At 40.7% G+C, this 23,615-nt stretch overlaps 1 protein-coding gene across 1 annotated transcript in view; it reads left to right on the plus strand.

The window, feature by feature from the left end:
* The window catches only part of NCKAP5 (NCK associated protein 5), a 647,654-nt gene that overhangs the window by 533,732 nt on the left and 90,307 nt on the right, over positions 1-23,615 (plus strand). The window contains exons 10-14 of the mRNA XM_015409153.1: positions 6,905-7,009; positions 13,703-13,894; positions 15,281-15,283; positions 16,671-20,440; positions 21,452-21,633. Coding sequence (XP_015264639.1) covers positions 6,905-7,009; positions 13,703-13,894; positions 15,281-15,283; positions 16,671-20,440; positions 21,452-21,633 — 4,252 coding nt within the window. The remainder of the gene's footprint in view (positions 1-6,904; positions 7,010-13,702; positions 13,895-15,280; positions 15,284-16,670; positions 20,441-21,451; positions 21,634-23,615) is intronic.

A 23,615-nucleotide genomic window follows, 5' to 3' on the forward strand; every position in this document is an offset into this window, starting at 1 on the left:
AAGGCCAATATGGTCCTGCGCTTCCAGGGGGTGCCTGAGAACAAAGGAGAGAATCTTAAAGAACTTATGAGCGAGCTACTCGCCCCAGTAGCAGAAATAAAGGCGGAATTGCTACTCAACGACATGGATGTGGCCTATAGGTCATATTCAGGATATATAAAGAAAAACAATCTGCCTGGGGAAATTGTAGTAAGATTCTCAAAGCGGCACGTCAGGGATGCTATCCTGAAAGCAGTAGCGGCAACACCCTTGAAGGCAGGGGAGAATGCTGTTAGAACCCTAAAGGATATTCCATTTGAAGTAAGGCAACGTAGAAACAAATACAAAGAACTTGTGCTCTTCCTCCAAACAAATTCAATTGGATACAAATGGCTATTTCCAGAATGCATAACATTTAAGATTAAAGAGAAGAAGGAAAAGATCTTAAAGCTCAAGAATTTCTAAAGTAACAGCTGGGAAGGTCAGAGGATGAGAAAAAAGAAGAGGACAGCAGGTCCAGTGGCGAGCTGGAAACTGGTACATCTGGCGAGGACTCTTTGTCTGAGCAGGGGGCAGTGTCCCCCAAAAGTCCCTATAAGCTGCGAAAGAGAAGGGAAAAGAAAAAGTAAAGGCTGAAGGACTCTGATCTGTGCCTTTGAGAACTTTGGTTCTGGGGGATGATTGGGGATACTGTTATTGGGCAGTTAAATGTAAACTTGGAGGGTAAAAGGTTTTCTTTTTGAAAGGGTTTGATTCAGTTCATAAAAAGAATAACGATGTGAAGACTTGATGTTTTAAAGCTAGTTGGAGGGTCTCCTCTCTTGCGTTTTTAGTTAGTAGTGGGTACTTTACTTTTCTCCCATATATGTAGTTTCCTTACCCCCTTTTTTGTTGTAGTTTTTTGTCGTTAAAAAAATCAATAAAAAATCCCCTCCGGGGGCTTAAAAAAAAGTTTCATGTGAGCAACAGATGAGAAGCCTGTATCTTTCCCAATGCATTCTAAAATCCTAAACCTTTTTACTTCATCCTGTAGAAATATGCATTTTGCTCCATCTGCACACAATGCTTGTGCAAGACAGGTAGAATGCAGGCAGTAAGCAACTGGTATTCTCAGATCAAGTGTGCTTCAAATCAGGTGCTACTGTGCCATGAAATAGAAACATCATAATCCTGCTGAGGCTTGTTTCCTTCTCATCTGAGTTGATGTGGCACATCACATGCTGCCCAGCACTTCCAGCTCTACATATTGAGAACTTCATGACACTAAAATCTGAAACTGCAAACAGCTCGATATGATGCTAAGTTGAAAACATTTGAACCAAACTGTGGGAGCAATCTCTAATCATGCTTCCATGTTGTGAATACTAACATGGCATGTTGACCAAAGGTAACAAGCAGAACTGCATCAGCTGCCTAGAAAACCATCCTCTAGACCACAAAAAGAGGTTGTCTATATTGTCTTAGAATTATATTGCACACCATCCATAGATTTCAAGGTGTGTGTTACAGATACATACTGTGCTACGTTTTTAAAGAGACAGACTCCTGATCATACAGTACTTGTTTAGTATACCATATAGGGTAGTAGTTATTGCTATCTTAAAAGGAGTTATGTTAATTCTTTTAAGGGATACCAGTGGTCTCTTTGAAATTTCCAGTTTATCTACAAATACATGCCTTCCTTCCCTTATGTCCCCTAGGCTTATTTCCCCTTGGGTTTAGGTACAGAACAGATATGTCCATATTTTCATAGTATTCCACAATGGTAGCTGCCTTTTAAGGAATTGCTAAGAAGATAAAAATATAGCAGGTACAGGTCCATGGGGTCACGAAGAGTTGGACTCGACTGTGCGACTGAACAACAACTACAGGAAATTATTTGAATAGAAACTATTCAAAAAATCAGAGACAAAGAGTCTAGGAAAGACACCTGTCACTACCTTTTGCTTGGCTTATCTGTGTTCTAGACTGAAGTTACTCACAATATGTTTTGTCTGAGTAATATAGTTTCTCCTGGGTAATTCATATGCCAAAGGATATGATGTCCTGTTGCTTGCACACTTTGGAGAGAGACATGAAGGTTTTACTTCAGAATATGTCAGGTGAAGCATTCCCCTTCTTTGTAAATTAAATTAAACTGGTGGTGCCATTTTATTTTTAAAAAGAAGTGACTGGCCAATTAATATAATTGTATTTAATGTGAACAGTATTGAAAAGTTGTGTGCAGTTGGCATATATAAATAGTTGGAAAATGCCTCCAGTTGTTCAGCCTGTTAGCCCCCTCACCCAGCTGGCTAGGAGTTTCAGGCTTGGGTGTCATCAGTATGCCGATGTCACCCAGCTGTATCTGCTATTGGATGGCCAGCCGGCTGCCGCCCCACAAAATCTGGCTGAGGGATTTGAGGCCATGGTGGAATGGTTTAAAAAGAGCAGACTGAAGCTGAAGCTGACGACGACAGAGGTTCTGTGGCTGGGGGGTGGGCCCTCAGGATTGGTGTCTAGACTTCCAGCTCTTGATGAGGCGCCATTGATACCAGTGCCATCTGGCAAGAGTCTGAGTGTGACTTTAGATGTCTCCTTATCAATGGAGGCCCAAGTCTTGCACTTTTCTTGGCTGACATTTTTTCATCTTCGCCAAGTCCGACAACTAGCTCCTTTCCTGTCACACTCTGACCTAGTCATGGTAATCCATGCAACAGTCACCTTGAGATTGGATTATTGTAACTTGCTCTATGCTGGCCTACCCTTGAGACTGACTTGGAAAATCCAGCTGATCCAACTAAGGGGGAACATGATAGAAGTTTATAAATTATTCATAGGGTGAAGAGAATTGACAAAGATAAATTTTCTCCCTCTCCCAAAATGCTAGAACTTGAGGGTATCCAATGAAGCTGATGGGCATTAGGTTCAGGACAGAAAAAAGGGAAATACTACTTTACTCAGAGTGATTAAAATGTGGAATTTGCTGCCAGAAGATGTAGTGATGGCCACCAGAATAAACAGGTTTCAAAAGGAATTAGATAGATTAATGGAGGATAAGTCTATCAATGGGTACTAAGCCTCTGAATCTCAGAGCCAGGAAGCAACATCGGGGGAAGGCCTCAGCCTCTATGTCCTGTTGTTGGCTGTCCAGAGGAACTGGTTGGCCACTGTGTGAGACAGGATGCTGGTCTAGATGAACCATTGGTCTGATCCTGCTGGACTCTCCTTATGTTCTTATATTTCTTTAACAGAAAAAAGTACATATTGTTTTTGGGAAAAATGAAGAAAGCATACATTAAAATATTTTCCCATCCCAAAATATTTTTTGCAGTGTAAAAATAACAACCTCTTGCAATGCCTCTGCTCTTCAACTTCATAATCTTTTCTTCTGCTTAAATATTCTGGCTTTCTGTATGGCTGCTCCTGTGACTAGAACAGCTCAACATCATGTCCTGTTTTCAAGCTTCCTGCTCTCAAAGCACCTTTCACCTTATCTGTTCTCATGGTTTCCCCTTATTCATTCTTGTTACCACAAGTCATGATGTCTCCATTGACTTTTTGTCTTCCGTACCTTTATAAACTGTAGGCATGGAGGGATCTGTACCAGTATTGTTATGATCTGAAATTTGCAAAAAGATTTTTTACAAAGAAGTTCCTTCAGAAGGCCAGGATAAACTCTGAAGCACAAGTGGACCCAAATTCAACAAATGCAATAGTCTGTTCAGTCTGTTTTTTATTCCTAAATCCATTTTCAGTATGGATTCAGTATGAATAGTGGTGTGTGTTTTTAAATTAATGGTCCAGTCCTATTTCTCACTGTGACCTTTCTGTAGTTCTGTTGATTTGCAAAATAAGGAACTAGGCCATATGCATTGACATCATAGAACAGATCTTTGGAGATGATGATAGGGGAGACTGATGGAAATTATGTTCAGATTCTAGAACCTGTGACTAAACAGAACATTATTTTCTGAGTTTTGGAGGCGAAGTATTGAAGTATATTCCCTTGCATTTCCCCCTGACCCAGTGCAGAAGCTCCCAAAAATGGGGGAAAGCAAAGGTGGGGAAATAGTGTATATGTCTTATAAAGAAACAGCAGAAATATTAGGAACAGCAGGGACTGTGTTTTGATGAAGCAAATTTTCTGATACTTGTGCTCTGTAGGAAAGGGAAGGGAAGGGAAGGGAAGGGAAGGGAGGAAGGAAGGAAGGAAGGAAGGAAGGAAGTAAGGAAGGAAGGAAGGAAGGAAGGAAAAGAAAGAAAGAAAGAAAGAAAGAAAGAAAGAAAGAAAGAAAGAAAGAAAGAAAGAAAGAAAGAAAGAAAGAAAGAAAGATGGAGGGACTCTTCACCACAGATAGCCCCATGCATTAGCATTATAAAACAAAAACACCTGTATGCCATTTGACTCATAGAACAGATCAGGAATAGTGATCACATATGTTAAAGCAGGTTTCACCATACCATCAGAGATACATATGTAATATGATCCATGATCGAATGTGTGCTAAAAAGGTTGCATGTGTGAGTTTAGTGTCTACCAAATCACTAGAGAATGGGTATTATTAAATCTAAGTACACCACAGTGAAAAGCATATTGAATGAAAAATTCCCAGGGCATTTATATTTATGCAATGGTGCATTAAGGAAAATATGGTTAGAACTTCTTAGCATTTGACTGAAGCAGGGTGATATCAGTTAAAAGAACAACTAATAGAAACTGAACCAATGTGAACTCCTGTAAAATATTGCTATGGTAATAATACTGCCCTTCTAGAGTATCTTCAGTGCTGTACTTGAGGAGTCCAGATTTGTGTTACAGCATAGTGACAGTCCTTGGCTTCCTTCCTGTTGCAATGAAAACCTTGGCAATGATTTATTGAGACAGTGCTCACTGAGGTTCCTGGCACACAGTCTTGGAGCAATAGGTGGTTTGGAGATGAGGCAGTCTTGCTGCCATTGTGACTGACATGGTCGTTCTCCATCAGCTAGTGGATGTGCAAGGAAATTATCTCAATGGATCACATCCTTGATAGTTCTGTTTTATTGTGAGTTTTTAACTGGTTGTGTTTTGAAGACAATTGAGTATTAGGGGTGTGCATTCACATTTACCCAAACCAGAAATATACCCCAAACCACCTTATCTGTATTTTTGGGGTATATGTTGACTTCCCAAATGTATCCAGGATTTTTCAGGAAAATCAAAAAAAAAATCCCAGATATATTCAGGAATTACTGGCAAAACCAGGCTGCCCAGCAGAGCCTGCGGGGAGGAATCTTCCCATAGGATTGGCTGCTGTGTGGGCTCTGTTAGGCCTGCTGGGAGAGTTCTCCTCGCTAAACCAGGCTGCTGTGTGGGCTGTGTTAGGGCCTGCTGGGAGATTTCTCCTTGCAGGGTCGGCTGCTTGGTGGGCTCTGTTGGGCAGTCCAGTTTAAAGGGACCACACAAAAGAGCCCCAGCTGACCCACCTCTCAGCTGTTTTTAGTGACTTTGCCACTGCTTTTTTACCCCTCAGTGTTTTTTGGTTTGGGTCTATTGGACCTGAAAAAAATGGGGATTTCCAAAATTCCCAGATCTGAATACTTTACTGATATTGGGATCCAAAAAGTTTTGGGTCCAATAGACCCGAACCGAAAAATACCAAGAGAGAAAAATTGCACACCCCTAACCTTTAACTTTTTATTTAGTATTTGGGGGTGAATTGTATGCAGGGCTGTGTGTTTTTGCTGATTACACATATCGCGGGGAGGGCGGGGTATAAGTTTGACAAATAAATAAATAAGTTTGACAAATGAATAAATATTCAGAAAAGCCACAGATTGTGGTGGTATTTGGGCACCAAACAGTTTCCTGAGTCTTGTTTTAAAAAGCAAGTTTTTAGCCCTTCAGGTTAGCAAGGTTAGGCTTCAAGGTATATGGAATATGCCTTGTAAAAGATTCACTGTTACTAAAGTGGTGCTTCATTGCCTCACTTATCTCTTTGCCTATGTCTCATGACCAGGATAAGCAAAATAAATTATACAAAATGAGCAAGGTATGCAAATGTGCTTAGTTTGCATGATTTATTCAGACTGCACAATTGAGATTTTCTCCACACAGAATGTTTACTCAGTTACTAAAGTCAGATTATATGCAGCCCTCATATGACCTGTTAGATGGCATATATTGCCTGGTTTAGGATCTTTTGAAGTTATCCTTCGAAGAGCTGTGTTTACATAAATTGTGAGTTATTGTATTTACAATTAAAATACACCAGGTTTAACACTCACGTAAAGTCTTGATAATAAGTTTACAAATAAATATGGGGGAAATGGCACCAGTTTAGCATTCCTTCCAATCAAAACTGAAAGGACTGAGTATGCAATTCAACAGCACGTGAATATTAATGCACAGAATCCTTCGAGTCCCTACCTCCCTGATGCAATTATTTTCTATTCACATTAATTGTTCCTAACAGATGACATTAATGACTTTGAGTTACAATGTGTGCAGGGGGAGGGGGCGCTTTGCAAGATCAATGCTGTTCAGACTTGGTTTTTTTAATTATGAAGGCTGTAATAAGTGCTAAGTAAAAACAAAGTTGATGGTATACTAAGTGTTAATATCTTTTTTTTTCTTATGTTAAGCATCAGTGCCAATCTGTAGACAGAAGCATTTGTACTTCTATTAATTTGTCATCATTGTATCTAAAGCAGAAATCAGTGATAAACTATCATATGCTGGAAAAACTGCCCTTGCTCTTTCCTGAATAATCAGCTCCTCTTTATGCTGCAAGCCCTGGACTCAATAAACAGAGAAATTAGGACAAAAATTATTTTACCTTAGGGATCCTTTTTCTCCCTTGCAATTTATCTGCAGTGGTTGGGTTTTTCAAACTTGCTGATCTTCTGCATACTTGTCAAATGTTTATGCTTTGGTCATTCCATTATTTTCTCCCACCCCCAGAAACTTCATTCACGCATCTTAGATCTGTCACCTGGGGATTTCCTTTCCGAGGAAGAAACGAACAGAAGTTTGATACCATCGCGAAGTGCTGATGTTCAGGTTCATGTGAGTTTTCCTTGTATTTGATTTCTTCATTTAGTACAGTCTTATCTCTCCATGAAGTATGATTTAATGGGACAACCAATAAAGCTCACCCTTGAACTGAAAGGTAGTGGAAGGAGAGATAACAATATTTTCTTCTCTTTCCTGAAGTTCACTATCTTGTCCCTGGCTGATATAGGAAGTAAAAAAGTGCCACTCTTTGCAAAAAGGCATAAATCTTGGCAGTGTCCCCAAGACACCTTTTTTGGGTATTGATTACATCTCAAACTTTCTGAGAAATGGTCAAGGAGCTTTTTATTAAAGCCAGTGCACCATATTATTCATCCTAGTTTTATGATATATTATGTATGAACTTTTAAAAATTCATGGGCTCTGCAAAAAAAATTTCCTTTTCAGATGGGCTTAGCTTTGTGCTTATTTGGCAGAACCTTAACTAGTATGGCTTTCATGTTTCATTGAAAAAGCATAATGTAGTTCTGAAAAAACAAAGAAGTTATATAATGATAAAAATAAAGCAAACAGGAACAAAAAAGCCCTTCTGTACCTTTTATGTTAAGTTGTAAGAGAGTCAACAAAAATGTAATTTGCTATCTAAGTAAAAAACAGCCATTGTTTCAGAGGTTCAGAAGGATGTTAATGACTTGCCATGCAATCTGTAATTTAGCCTTCAGGTTAGATTATTGTAACTTTGCAATTTTTAGCATAGCAATAGTTTGATTCAGACAATTGTCTTTCCTTCCTACTAACAATTATATGTTTAAACTATAATCTTCTAGCCAGCTTTTGTACTCTGATTTTATTAAAGCTGATGGTTTAAAACCCATGATTAGGGGGGAAAATCCAGTCATGACATGCAAATTAATAAATCAATGAACATGTTAAATGTATGTAATTAATGCACCACAAGGGTAATCTTGGATATCTTTTAAAGGAAATTTAAAGAAACCATTAGGATGCTGTTAGGGGGGAAATTCAACCACATTATAAAAGAACTACCAAGGCCATTTAAAATCTGCATTTCAGGAAGAAATCCACTGTTGGATGGAAAATAGATGCGGTGTTCCTCACCTATTTCCAACAATTGCATATTACCTTTTCTTGCTTAGTTGTTCATCTAGATGCTCTATTTTTTATTTTAAAATGTACAAAAATGTACCCTGCTAACCAAATGTGTGGAATGGGATTTACAGGAGCTGGGGTTCTCTTCAGGGCTGTTCACATTATGTAGGTATCATCTTACACAAAGGCTTGAACTTGAGGTGTTCTGTATATGGCTTCTTGAGAATCTAAACCTGTTTTTAAAGAAGACATTTGGCACTCTGGCTGAGAAGCTGGTCTCTGTTTCAACATCTGGGTGCATAGGGCTGCAACTTAACTTTAATAAATGTGAAGCGATAGGCTTTCAGTGCCAACATTAATGCTACTTCAGATGCAACACCAAACCATGGTTTGTTGTTATTTGGACAGCCTTAGATAACTCCTTCTCTCATTGCATACTTTGATTCCTCCCCCCTTCCTTTCATGGTGTTCGTTTCATCTGAACCAGTGAACCATGGTTTGTGCATGACTCCAGGCCAGAACAGGCAACCTGCAGCTGTAAGTGGTACAGTCCAAACTCTACACATGTGATTATTTTTATCCCACTTTTCTCCTACCTTTTTAAATGGTTATTCCATCCCGTCCACAGGACTTTGCAGGAGAGACTGTAATGTTTAGGCAGTCCCTTGTTTCTAAATTTTCTTGACTGAGTCATTTTATTTATAGAGGAAATACACAAAGGCATATATGGGGTAGGGATGCCTATCCAGAACCTGATGTTCACAGGTTGTAAATCTGAAGGGAACCTGGAATAGGGACAGCAGAATCAGTGCCACAGGGTTCATCAGTTCAGGTATTGATGTTGCTGGCAGACTTTCTTCAGGACTTCATTATGAAGTGTGGGTGATGACTAGAGATGCTATCAATGTTTGCTTGGGCTCGACTCAGAATAAAAGTTTGAATGGCTTGTAATATAGCCCTAAGTTCAGATTCTCCCTTCAAGCTGAAAAGGAATCCTCTTCCTCCCTCTTACTTCTTTTTCTTTTCCCTCCCTCCCTCCAATTCTCCCAAAATCCAGTTTACCTGGCCATCAGTGATGGTTGTCCCTCAGTGGGCTGATGCTAATGGTGCTATCTGGCTAGCTAAACAGACAGTTGATGGATGGAGGACAGTAAGTCTTTTTTCTCTCTTTCTCCCTCTATTTCCTTTTTCTTCTCCCCTTGGTACTGTGTCCAATGCAGTAGGCACATCCTGGGAAAGGTTTCTTATACCCTGGTTTACCCAGCATATTGGGACACTGCCAAAATGTCAGGCACCAGGATGGAGTACAGGAAAGAGTTGCTCCCTATCCACTCACTGAGTTCTGGAGTGGGAATGGAGGAAGCATTTTGAGAGGGGCATTGAGGCAGAGGAATTTGTGAACTTATTCCAAGATTTGGAATTAGGCTCCAAGAAAAAGAAGCTATTGCCATTTTAGGAATCATAGATTGATTTGTGTATTTGAAGTACCATAAAGTCGCAGCCAATTTATGGTGACCCCTTAGGGTTTTCAAGGCAACAGATGTTCAGAGGTTGTTTGCCATTGCCTGCCTCTGCATAGCAACCCTGGACATTCTTGGTGGTCGTCCATCCAATTACTAACCATGGCTGACCTCGCTGAGCTTCAGAGATCTGATGTCAAGACCATGAAAGGAAGCCCATCTCTAATTATGCCTGCTGATTGCTGTATTTATTACTGCTCCACACATAGACCCAAGGTAGGATTTTCCAAACATGGGAGTCAGTAGAAGACAGGGTCAATACTGACTCACTAAGAATTTATTTTTTGAATGCGCTGCACGAACTTTGATAAATGTAAACACAAATCAAGATGTCGGAGCTGGACGGAGAAACCAGCGAACAAGAAGGGAGGAGCTTCCGGGCGGGCGCTCTTTTGTTAGAGTCGGCTGTTAACTAACTGGACTGTGAATGACTGTGATCCTCGCTGGGAAATGTAAAAAGTGAATTGAACTGTGACAAGCCAGGAAAGTGCTTTTAGAAAAACAACGGAGGTGGGAAAGGGTCTAGCTAAGAGAATGGCAGTGTTTAAATTTAAAGTCGAAAGACAGAAAAAGAGTAAATCCATTCTCAAAGCTCAGGACTTTTCGAAGAGGTACGCCAGAGTAAGGATTGCGGCACTTGCAGTTTGTAAACAGTGACAAGAACAGTGACCCGGAGGAGGAGACGAAAAGCCGGAGAGGAGAAAGCGGGGGAAGATCCTTCTTGTATCCGGATGCTAAAAGAAGCCAGCCCCGAAATGGAAGATGGGTTCGGAAAAGCGCTTGAAAAGATTTTACTAACAGTGCACCATTGGGACACTACTAATACATTAACAGGAGCTGCAGTAGCTCAAGTGGTTAAGGCGCTGAACTGCAGGCTGTGGAAGGTCAGTAGTTCAGCAGTTCAAGACCCGAGTGTGCCGCATGACGGAGTGAGCTCCCGTCTCTAGTTCCAGCTCCTGCCAACCTAGCAGTTCGAAAGCAAGAAATTGCAAGTAGATAAATAGGGACCACTTCGGTGGGAAGGTAACAGCGTTCCATGCACCTTGGTGTTTAGTCATGCTGGCCACATGACCACGGAAACGTCTTCGGACAGCGCTGGCTCTTTGGCTTTGAAACGGAGATGAGCACCGCAACCCTAGAGTCGGATTCGACTGGCTTTCGAGCAAGGGAACCTTTACCTTTACCTAATACATTAACATGGACAGTGTACATGATTGGTATGATGAAAGAAGATTGACAACTCACTGAAGAAGCCAAAGAAGATTTTTTTTCAATACTACTAACAGATTAACATACTAATAAAAACATCACTCAATCTTTTCTTGATCCCACTATATACCCTCCCTCTTTTCTATATGAAAAGCAATAAAATTCTCTCCTTTTTGGAGAGTTTATATAAAAAAAAATACTGACTCACTAAGTGATAACACTGAGGTTGTGTGTATAACTAATGCCAGATCAGCTATTCAAAAATGTTGTGATACCTTCAGTCTTGGGCCAAGGGGCTCAGGTTTCTTCGGCTATTGTCGTATTATCCTATTTTTTTTTATTTATTTAATTGTATTTATACCCCGCCCTCCCCGCGAACGGGGTATTGACCTGAAACAAGTTCCTGCAGCAATCATTGTTGTCTGTTTTCAATCTGTCAACCATCTCTTCTTCTTGACCCTGATGTGTATTTATATACTAACAAAAAGGAAGGAAAGGGGGAAGGAAAAAAAGGGGGGGGAGAAAACTCAACCCAAAAAGTTGCTATGGATCCACAAGGGTTAAGCTGATACTAAATATTATGAAAATACAAAAATTTTTCAGGTGTACACATTTTATAACTTAGATACATTAAAAATATACAATTCAGACATAAAAAACTTTTCAACATTCATACATAGATGGGTTAGTGCTGTGCAACTGAAGCAAATGCGTTTCGGCCCCTCAAAGGGCCTTCCTCAGTGGTCACAATTCCAATTACAAATTTGACATACATTCAAAAAATTTTTTTACATAAGATGTTAAATACATATACAGTGTAAGGCCAGATGTTGTTTCCTAAATACTTCTGTATTTGTTTATTATTATTCTATAAGATGGGCCTCCAGTCTAGCCAATTAAAGTCCACCAATAATTCTGGTAGGCTAGCACAAACTTGCGTGAGTTGAATGTATGTCACTCCATCCTGTACAAATTCTGGTCTGTATGGAGTGACATACATTCAACTCACGCAAGTTTGTGCTACCAGAATTATTGGTAGACTTTAATTGACTAGACTGGAGGCCCATCTTATAGAATAATAATAAACAAATACAGAAGTATTTAGGAAACAACATCTGGCCTTACACTGTATATGTATTTAACATCTTATGTAAAAAGATTTTTTGAATGTATGTCAAATTTGTAATTGGAATTGTGACCACTGAGGAAGGCCCTTTGAGGGGCTGAAACGCGTTTGGTTCAGTTGCACAGCACTAACCCATCTATGTATGAATGTTGAAAAGTTTTTTATGTCTGAATGGTATATTTTTAATGTATCTAAGTTTTAAAATGTGTACACCTGAATAAATTTTGTATTTTCATAATATTTAGTGTCAGTTTAACCCTTGTGGATCCATAGTGTATTTATATACACCAGTCTGATACCTGCAATTTGAGGCCCATATCTGCAATTCAAAGGACAGTCTTAGCGTTTCCTTCCTGTATGCAACAATAAAAAGCCTGGTCTTTGAGGCTGTGAGGTTCATTCATCCATCCACTTAGCCCCTTATGTTTGTGGCACAGATAATGTACACAGAAATTTCATTTGCTTACCAGGAGATACCAAGAAAAGTCATCCTGGGAACCCATAGAGTTATGCAAGTCATGTGATTTATTTTCAGAATATTACTGGATGGGATCTGGATAATATGGAGGGGGCAGAGGAAATGTTTGCCTGGGGGACCCTTTGGTGGCTTTCTGGAGCTTTGCTACTTGTAAGGACTTTCTCATTCCTTTCATGGGAAAGTGAACATTCTTCCTATGGAGCTTTTCTCTTGTAGAGAATAGAGAAAACTTGCTTTCAGGAGAGCTGCATGTGTTCAATTGATTGTGTTAAAGGCTCTGGATAAGAGCTGTTAGGATCTTAATGGGATAGAAAAGTATAAACACCCACCTACATTAAACTGTATCAAAACTCTGCAATGCTTGTTTACTGTTTATGAGCACTGGTTTTGAGATAAATGAAATGCACTGGAACAATGAAAGTAAATATAACCTTATTGACAACTTGTGTCAGGTTTCTCTTTATTAGACAAAAGTGTTTCATAGAAACATATGCATGCCAACTCTGAACGTTTCAGAAATGTCTGGTCTACTTAAAACAGAATATTAACCTGGAAAGGAATTAAGCCCTTCTGCACTTCCTGCAAAGGTTTAATATTTTAACTAAAGCACCACTCACTGTTCTCCAATATTCTTCCCCTCAAAACTGGCATTTAGTCACAGCAGCTGAGATTGCATTTGGAGAAGCCCGATAACTACACAAGTACTAAAGGCAGCCATAAAGTGTCAATAAATAGCATAAGCGGGAGGCTTTATCCGTCAGATGGTGACACCAAGATGGATGGCCCTGCATCAGAGAATTTCTTAGACAAAGCTTTGTACTAGATAGGAAACCAAAATTAGACTGTAATGGAGAGATTCCATTCTCCACAGACATTCTGGTTGGGACACTAAATTAATTTACCTTGTCCACTTTGTAGGGCCTCATCTGTTACATTGTGGAGATATAATGCAGTTGTCAAGATGTTCTTGTACCGGTTTAACTTTGTTTTCAGTATCTTTCTGGAGCACATTGCTAATAAACACAACATATTTCACACGGGCTGTCACCGAAAGGCCAGCTTGGTGTGCATAATTTTTAAAAAGAAAGAGAAGGCGATAACTGGAAAGTGGTTAGATATTTAAATCTTTTGACGAGGGAGAAATATGAGCATTGTAGTTTTAATATTAATTCGTCAATTACACTGGATTTGTATCTGCATGAGTGGGAAAGGCGGGCTCTGTTTGTTTGGCTGAATATGAAGATGCTCTCAGTACTTTTGTTTCTTAATTCCTTAAAATAGTTTCCTTTCTTCTCATTGTTTAGGATGGCCAGCAGAATATGAGATCTGGAGTGCCTGCCCTGAAATGCCAGAGTCAATTAAATCTGACAGGGCCCAACCGAGTTTATCCTCGAAGCAGCTGCAGCAGCAGTGAACTCTCTCTGTCAAGTGCCTGCAGTGAATATTCCAGCGGTTCCTCCTGCACTTGGAATGATGGAAGGATGTGCAATAAAAAGGTATGGTCAGTCTTTTGCCAAGAAAATGATCAGTTGCGTAGGTTACAGTTTCGGAACTGTATCTCTTCTGCATGCATTGCTTAATAGTTTGACCACAGAACTGGTGAAGAAAAGAGAAAGATAAGGTCTGGAACATTTGGTACTGGGATCCTACCATATTTTGGACAACAATAAAGCACTCCAGTGCTTTCCACTTGACAGCTGCTCAAAGTAAAGAAAAGCTGTTTCTCAATTTAGGGTTAAAGCAAAAGATCCCCTTGTGCAAGCAGGAAGCTTGTTCAAGAGCACATGGGCAGTTCTGCAGTTTATATAGACGCAAGATGCAGCCCCTTCCCCTGCACTGCTTTCAGTGCTGTTTCTGAAGGTCTGCCAAATCTCAAGAGCAGCTTTCTAAGTGGCATGCAAAGGCTGCAGAAGAAGGAGATGGGAAGGATCATTCCTGCAAACGGAACTCCATAAGTGGACAGAACTCTTAGTCCTTTGGATCCAACCCATAATCGCCAGTGGTTTGGGGGTTTTTTTTAGAACTCTTAACCTTTTAACTGGATAATAAGAACAGACAATTCTAACAGTAAGCAATAACAATATGTGTATGATGAGAGCCCATACAAAGTTGAAACATAGAAAACCCGAGTTCCCAACCAATCAGAAAGTTAGGCAAACAGACCTTAAAGGTAATAGTATTTCGCATAGTGTATGCTGTTGTACAAGAAAATCAGACCACTCAAAAGGTAAAACCAAGGGTGAGTATCATCTTTTGAGCCATATGCAGATATACAAGTGTTGAAGGTGCATGTAAGAAGGGGGATTATGGAGAGTACAAGAATAAAAAGTGCCACCCAGGATCACATAAAAAGACTAGTGCCAGGATTAAGATTAAGGCTTCATGACCACTGCTGTAACTGCAACCATCCAGAGGATATGAATCCATCTTGTGCTAGGAAGTCAAGTGTAGGGGACCATTTGTTCTCATAGTTAGATTTCACCTGTTTAGTTAGAGACAAATTGAGTTTGTGGGTGATGTTATCCATAAGGTATTGATCCCAAAGTTTATTGAACCAGAGTTCCAGATTTGGGGGGTGTGCGTCGCACCAACATGATGCAATTGCAGTTCTTGCTGCAAAAAGTAGGGCGTCTATGGTTGGTTTAATATGTTTTATAACTAAGGACTCTGGCCAATGATCTAGGAAGATTGCTTCAGGAGTGAATGGAAAAGATATCCCCGTTATCTGTTTGATGCAATTTAAAACTGTGTCCCAGAAAGATTATATTTTGGCACATCTACATCAACAGTGGGCAAATGTGCCCCTTTGTTGACAACCTTTCCAGCATAAAGGATATTTGGTAGGGCACAGATGAGAAATCAGTTGGGGGGTCGTATACCAGCAGGTCATAATTTGTAATATTTGGAGTTCAACAGCCGCTATAGGGGAACGAAAGTTTGAAGAATTCCAAAGATCTATCCAAACATAAGAACATAAGAGACGCCAATGTTGGATCAGGCCAAAGGCCCATCCAGCCCAACACTCTGTATCACACAGTGGCCAGAAATACCAGTGCCATCAGGAAGTCCACCAGTGGGGCCAGGACATTAGAAGCCCTCCCACTGTTGACCCCCCCAAGCACCAAGAAGACAGAGCATCACTTGCTCCAGAGTCCCTATCTATACCTTGTGGCTAATAACCACTGATGGACCTCTGCTCATTTTCAAAGTTGACGGCTACTGGTCCGTACATATCACAGCACAAAATTTCATACGAGAAGAACACTCTATACAACTTCACTTTTGATGTACAGAACAGAGACAAAAAAAATAGTTGTTTAACTGATTGTATTTTACTGCATTGCCACATTTCTGTTCCTAACTCTGTCTCCACCAGTAGCAGAATTCTACAATGGCTCTACAGCTGTACTTCTCATCACAGCACTTCTGATGGCGGCTGTTGGGTTAGCTAGGCAAATGACAGCATTGGTGAAAGACAAGAGAGTTATACTCTTACAACAGTTCTAGTTGTTTTTTATATAAGTAAGTAAAGTCCTATATTTATTTTAGGATGTACCTAAAGAAAATATGAATCTAACCATAGGTCTTCTAAGATTTCAATATAAGTAGCATTTTTATGGAGTTTTACGGCCAGAGGTGTAATGAAGGAAGCACACCTCATTCCCTCCGCCTCAGCAACGCCCCCAAAATCCTTTTCTGTTTCTTTTGCTCAAATTCATTGCTTTTCTGTTATCTTTGCTCGCCATATACACCTTTGTAGTTTACGTATCTTAAGTATGAAGTCTTGGATTTATGCAATTAGCAAAGGTAAACAGTTTTTCCAATGTGTTTCTTCTTTTTACATGATATGCTCAGTAGCCAATCATGCAAACAGAATTAAGGTGTTCTAATCAAGCAGGTTGAAATCCTGGCATACCATAAAACATAAAAGGACAGATTTCTTTGATTAATCTGGATAGCAATGTGGCGATTAGGCTTCTTGGGCTCTAAAATATCAAACTGTCTATTTACGGTACGACACAATTCTTCATTGGTAAGAAGAAAACAACCCCCACCCCCGGGAAACATTTTTGTGAAGGAGATATAAAGCTGGTACAGCCCATTTGACAAATATTGGAGAAAAGGATAAAAAATGACCTTTCTTTAACATTGCGGTGAAAATGTATATTTTTATCCACGAAGAAGTTATTTTATATCTACTTAAAATTTCTTATATGTGTTTGTTAATTATGTGGTGGTAATCAAATTTTTTCTGTCTTTTCATAAAATTAGTCATCAGTCAATTGGGATAAAAGAATAAGCATTGGTTCCTCGCTCCCCAGCAACCTTTCTAGTCCTGCTGAAGATCTACCTCCAACCCGAATCAAGGAAAATCATATTTTGGAAGGGCTGAAGAAGCTACAAAAGCAAAAAGTATTTCTTGAGCCACCTTCCGTCATATCCAAATGGGGATACAAAGATTGCATGGATTCTAATGAAGGAATCTATTCCCCTGGAATTAAGTGGAGCAGTCATAAAGAAGAGGCAAATTGCATGCCAGAGGAAATGGACACCATTTGCATGGACCACCAGAAAACCTTCACATATGATTCAGATTCGCATGAGGACGCCGATGACGAGTCTTCCTCTTTAGCACTGCTGTATGAAGTACCAAGCAAAGACTGTAGGCACTACTGTAATAAATTAACTCACAGTGTTTCTGACAGCCTATTTAGTTGGGAGCCTGATAGAAGACATTTACCAGAAAGAGGCTCTTGTTTTAATTCAAAGGAAAGGCCTGAAAAACTGACTAGTTTTGTCAATGAATTTCAGTCAGAGGCAAAATCATGCACAAACGTGGAGCTGCCTGTGTTAGAGATAGATAAAAGTCTTGCTAATGTGGGCTGGAGAGACCTTAATTTACACCTCTCAGATACTGATGACAATGAAATCTTGGATGAATTACATATAGAAAGTAGTGATGAGAAAAGCCCATCAGATTTGTCATTAATTCCCTTTGTTGTCAAGCATGCAGAGAACGCCGATGGGCTGGTAAAGACAGAAAATTCCCAGCTAGTATCTTCTAAAAAAGAAAAAAAACAGGTACCCCCTCCCTCAGACATTAGGCCCAAGGCATGCAGTTTCATTAAGCAACAAAAAGTTATAAAGAAGACTTCCTCGGAAGAATGTGTTACTGTTATTTTTGATGCTGAAGACGGAAAGCCAATTGAATTCAGCTCGCATCAAACTGGAGTTGTCACTGTAACTAGAAATGAACTGTCAATAAACCACCCATACACTGGGCCAAACAGAGAATACACTGAATGTTTACCTCAGGGAATAGCGAATTTGGAGAAAAGAACTGATGCTCAGAAGTGCAGCATTCTGCAAATGCCTGGCAATGAAACTGAGAGAGAAATTCACCAGTATAACACAGAAAATGAACATGCAGTTGTTCCTACCACCTACAGCAATGAATCTCTTGTACATTTTGAGAGACCCATGTTTCAGATTATTCCACAGAAAAAGCTAGTAATTCCAGTTAGCAGTATTTCTTCCAAGGCCAGTTCTTCTTGTATACAAGCAGATATTAATCAAAAACACAAGTTAACTAAAATACCCAGCAGAAGTAAGTTTTCACCACATAAAACAAAAGGAACAGTAAGTGAAGACTTTTCTGGAAACTCTTCACATTGCCCTGTAACCTGGGAGAAGTCTCCCCTGTCCCCTGTAAAATGTTTGACATTTAAAAAGACACAGAGCCCAATTCGGAATTATGATTCACAAGGAGATTTGGACCCTCCAGAAAATTCTAAAGTCCTTAGGAGATCAGATTGGTCCAAGAGTCAGCTCATGGAATCTCCATTGCCTCAGTCTTTTATAGAGGCCATTGATTGTGGAGAACCTCCAACTAGAGATGTGAACTGTGATTTCCCTCCTGCAGAAACGATATCTAGATCTCCCCCTCCCACTCCCAGCAGGTCAGCATTACTGCTGATAAGAGAAAACTGTGAACAACATTCACCACCTATACCTAGAAAGACAGGGCTAAATTCTCCTATTGGAACAGCAAACAATGTAGTTAAGTTGTTACCATTGAAAGGAACATCAAAGAGTGTTTTTCATAGTGTCACTACCTGTGAAATGCAAACCAGCAAACTCCCTGCAACAGCCAAAACTGAATTAAAACACTTTTATGAGAGGGGGGAAATAATTACACAAAGCAAAGGCCGGTCTGAGCACTCCCCTGGAATGTCCCAAGGCACTCCGAAAGTTTCTTCAAAGAAAAGTTCTCCAAAAATGTCAAACCAGATTGTACCCTGCAGTAATCAAGAACTTTTTCATTCCAAGGATGTCCTCTCAGCATGCACATCACAAGATATAAATCTACTGAAAAATGGGTCATTGTCTAAGGACACTGAAACACCTCAGAAACATAAGATTGCAGGCAGTTTCCCCGTAGCATCAGATTGTCACACAGTAATGATCAGTGAGCCTTCTCTTCCTCAGATTAGTCACTCCCCATTATCATTGTTTTTTCAGGGCAGTGGCACTGGAACCATGCCAGACAAAGGACTGAAACCCCATCTTCCTGTTGGACTTAAATTACTCATAAAATCTCCTCATCTCCTCAGAAAGACCTGTACCATACCAGGAAAGCAGGAAAAAGATAGTATGAATGCTGCCTCCAAAAGCTGTGTAAGTTCTGGTAAATGCAAGCAGGCTAAATCTATGTCACAAGCCACCTTAGATACAGCAGATACTGACTTAAGGAGTCCTTGTGCAGAGACTGAAACAAAAGAAAGTTCTGCTAAGGAACTTGGCACAGATATAGATTCTTCTGTTTCACCTGAGACCTTCAACTTAACAGACAGAGGAGATAGCTTAGAGAACAAACCAGTTAAAAAATCTGTTTCTTCTAGTAATAAAACATACTTGAAGCCAGCTCTTGGAATGAATGGCGCAAAGGCCCGTAGTCAAAGTTTCAGTATTCACACAGGAGAAAAATCGCCTATTCCTTCAGCAGAGGGGCTCGGAAAGGTACGAACACAAATTATCACCAATACATCTGAACGAGGGAATTCTTTGACCAGGCAGACCTCTAGCATGGAGGGGTTTCAAGTGAAGTCTGTTTCTGGATCAGCGGTGGCATCAGATACAATTTCAAACACAACAAAAGTACCACAGGTCACCTACTCTAGACAGGGTTCTTATGGAAGCATGAGTAGTTGCAGTAGTCAGGTGGGTAGCCCAAGCAAACAACCATTTCAGACATCTCCAAAGGAGGATTTATTTTACAGCATTTCAACAAACGAGGGCAACAAATCACCATCTCAGACAAATGTCCAGAATAGATGTGCTGATGATGAAAGGGGTGGTGAGATTTCTAAACATCAACCAGTAAGCAAAAAATGTGTCACACAAGCAGAAATAGCATTGGAGTCATCAACCAGTATTTCATCAGAACAAATACTGCCACTTCAGAAAAATCCCGACAGTGTCCCGTGTCTTCGTAAACATGAAGGAAGCAAGATGGTTTTGCAAGAAGCCTGCTTAAAGGGGCCCGAGGCCTCTGAGAAGGTTTTGACATCATCTGTTTCACAGCCTACAATAGAAGAGAAAGTCATGCTGTGCATCCAAGAAAATATGCAAAAAGGACAAGGGCAAAGCAAATCTCCTACCACCGAGACAAAGCAAAAGAGCGGAGGACCTTCTATCGCTAACTGGTTTGGATTTCGTAAAAGTAAACTCCCAGCCCTGAGTGGGAGGAAAGCAGATATTTCCAAAGTAAAGGTGGATAAGAAAGAAGCAAAAAGTTCTGGGTTTGGAAGTAAGCAAGCAAAATCAGAGAAAAGGAAAGACAAAGAGAAAACTGAACTGTACTGCAAAGCAGAAAATGAGCTGAATAAGAAGAGTCTGAATTCCAGTATTTTAGATAGTATTCCAAGAGGGAAGAAAATAGCCAAACCCACACAAAACAGTCTCAGCCAGACTAGCTGTGAACAGAATAATGGCTCAGCTACCTCAGGAAAAGACAATTTTATGAAAGAGCTTTTACACAGGTAAGGCCTTCTGGTTGTATAGATTCATACCATTACTAATATTAAGATTCCCTCCAGACTCCAGTTTTAGTTGCTTATATATTTATGCCATATACGTTGATCAATTAGGTTCCTTGTGTGCTGACAATAGGACAGGGTTTTTTTTCTCTCTCTCTCCAAACAGCATCTCTTCATACATCTTTTGTCATAGCACTGTAAATACCCTCCACTAAAAAAGCCATTTACGATAAATGAGCAACAGGAAGCCAGTTGTTCCAGGAAAAATGGACATACTTTCCTTCCTTGCCGCAGCCTTCTCCATCAACAGAATTCACTTGTACTTCTTTGGATTATGGCCCCAGAGTAGAAAGTGCATTAGGAAATGCACCACTCACAGTCAGAAATGATAGAACCACCAAAAGAGCTATATCACATGACACTTCTGATCAGCTGTTCTTGCTCCTGACATTTAGATTTGAGTCCAGTAGCACCTTTGAGACCAATAAGATTTTCGAGGTATAACCTTTCAAGAGTCAAAGCTCCATCAGATTCCTAACATTAAAGATTAGTAAATCATATTATTAATTTTGAATCCTAGCAGGTTTTTCAAAAAAAGTAATAGGGATATAGCATGCAATAGAGAATATGCAGTGTTTGTTTTTCTATGTATCCCAGTACCACTGACATTTGTTAGTAAATCTGTAGTGCATAACTAGCCTGAATTAATTACATTTATGGCTGCCTTAACCTTAGGCCACAAAGACACTTGGCAACAACTTGACAGTGTTTTCCAATTTGCTCCATAATCATTGAAAATTTAAAACAAATCATTATATGTGAAGGATTAAATTGATACAGTATTTGAAATTGCAAGTGACAGATTTTATCAAGGCTAGTTAGAAACATTTATCACTCAGAGGTCTACAGGGAGAAAGATACCGAGAGGTTATGCTTAACATTAAAAGAATTGGGAAAGTAGAGTGATTGAGGAGGGCAATGTAATTTATCAGAGGAATCACTTTCTACCTGCAGAGTTGATAAGAAAGCCGCCCAGCAGACAGAAAGTGGATCGAACAATGTTTCCTACAGGAGGGTTTCGAAGGGCAGTTCCCAGGGCTCTTCTGTTCCCAGCAACTCTATCAGCACTCAAGGAAACCAGAAGAAAAACAGCAAAACAAAGGCTGATATGGAAATACCAAATGAGACATTGGTAAGTTCTATGTTGCACCGAGGCATTATTTCCTTTGGCACGGACTTTATTCCATGCTGTTATTGACAAGACATGTGCCTGTATATAGTAGAATCATACTTGTTATAACAAGAAGCGGGACACACAATACTCGTGTGGGAGGGGGTATTCCACGCAGCTCCCGGGGGGCTGGCCTGCTGAAGCAGCAGGAGCTCCACACAGAGGAGGAGGTGGCAGCGGCCGCAGGAGAGCCCAGCAGGCAGTCCGCTGGGCTCGCCAGGCTTCCCCCCCCCCACCTGACAGCAGCAACGGCCACGGCTCGAGCCACCAGCCCTCCAAGGTTTCTACCCCCGCCACTGCAGCAGCCAAGCAGCAACGGCAGCAAGCCCTGCACGGCACCTAGCCACGGCTCCCAGCCACCAGCCCGCCAAGGCTTCTCCCCCCCATGCCACTGCCGACAGCAGCAATGGTGGCAAGCCCTGCACGGCACTGCCACAGTTCCTAGTGGATGAGTGCGTTCTCTGCGCATGCGCAGGGAATGCTCCTTTCCTTTTGGGGGGGATTTAAGTATCCCCCCCTATAGTTTTTTATAGATTTCAGATTTTTCTGCACCTCTGGGGATTGCCCCAAATGTGCAGGAAAATCTCTTTGGCCCCTAGGTGCCACTGATGTGTGGATTTAGATATCCGCACGCAGGGGGCGCCTTGGCTATTAGATATATAGATAATGATAATCTCTGTATGTGAAAACATTCTTCTCTTCTTTAACCGACTCCACGTTGCCTGTCTTTAAATCACCATCTGTCCTTAAATTAAGCCAGATGCCTGTTGTGCTCTGGAATCCAGGACCCACTTCATACTACCTCTCCAGTTGAGGGAAGGTCTTTCATGACTGAAAGGAGGATACCAGTCCAGACTTAATAGAATTATCTCCTTTTTAAACTGAGAGGATATCTTTTCCTTGATATCTTTTTAAAAAGCAGTAGGAGGGTTTTATTTTTTCTGTTGGGTATCCCTATGGCCTATATCCAAAGGTGCCCTTACATGAGAAGCAGTCACTTTTGCTCCCCCAAGGGATCAGCAGTGTTTGCTGATTTCCTGCTTGTTCTGCAGCCTTCCATGCTGCATCCAGAGCTGTTCCCCTAATCTTTAAGATTACTCTCAAGTAGTCCAGGGATCTGCAGAAAAGAGAGGAAAAATAAGGTCTGTTCTGAAAATGGTGCACTGCTTACTGTTCCTTGGATCCAACCGTGTTTATATGATGGACTGGATATTTTTGTTGTTGTTTTTAATGCTTTATTTAGTGTCTGTCATTGGCTGTGCTCCAGTTCTGCCACGTTGGCCCCTTGAGCTGCCTTTCCCCTGTGACATCAACTAGAGCCTCCCAGGGCTTTTTTCCTGGGACAATGCACCAGAACAGAGTTCCAGAACATATTTGACAAAATTATTTTTAAAATGTTTAAAAGTTCATGAGTTTTCAGTACACAGATTGAAAACTTCATTTCCCGCTTGAGAATTCCAGTACCTCTAAAAAAAAAAAAAAAAGCTGCAGAGCCTCCCATCCCCTGCTGGTGGCTAGGGGGGAACTTGGCAACCCTAGAGAGAGGAGGAGGTTCTTATTCTCCCAAGTGCCCCTCCTCTTTCTGGCTCCTCTCCTGCTTACTGAGCACCGATAAATCCTCCTTGGCCTCCTCCGTCTTCCCTTTTAAAGGCAGCACTGCTATTGGCACATGCCATGTCACGGCTTACTGGTTCTCACAAGGAGGACTGGTTTCCCCATGATAGGTGGAAAGCCGACACATTTGATGGTGTGGCTGGGCCCCACCCTCCAACCTCAGCTGAGATGCTGCAGATCAGGTGCTGGACTTCCCTCCCCCCCTTTGTGGGTGGGAAGGAGTCAACAATTCTCCCCTCCCTGACAGTGTTTTTTTAATGTTTGATCCTTTGTAAAATGCCTTGATGTATAAAAAGGCTGCTTGTTTAGCATTTCATTTAATTTGGTGTATGT

Source organism: Gekko japonicus, unplaced genomic scaffold (genome assembly GCF_001447785.1).
Source record: "Gekko japonicus isolate JY-2015 unplaced genomic scaffold, Gekko_japonicus_V1.1 scaffold116, whole genome shotgun sequence".
Classification (NCBI taxonomy): Eukaryota; Metazoa; Chordata; class Lepidosauria; order Squamata; family Gekkonidae; genus Gekko; species Gekko japonicus.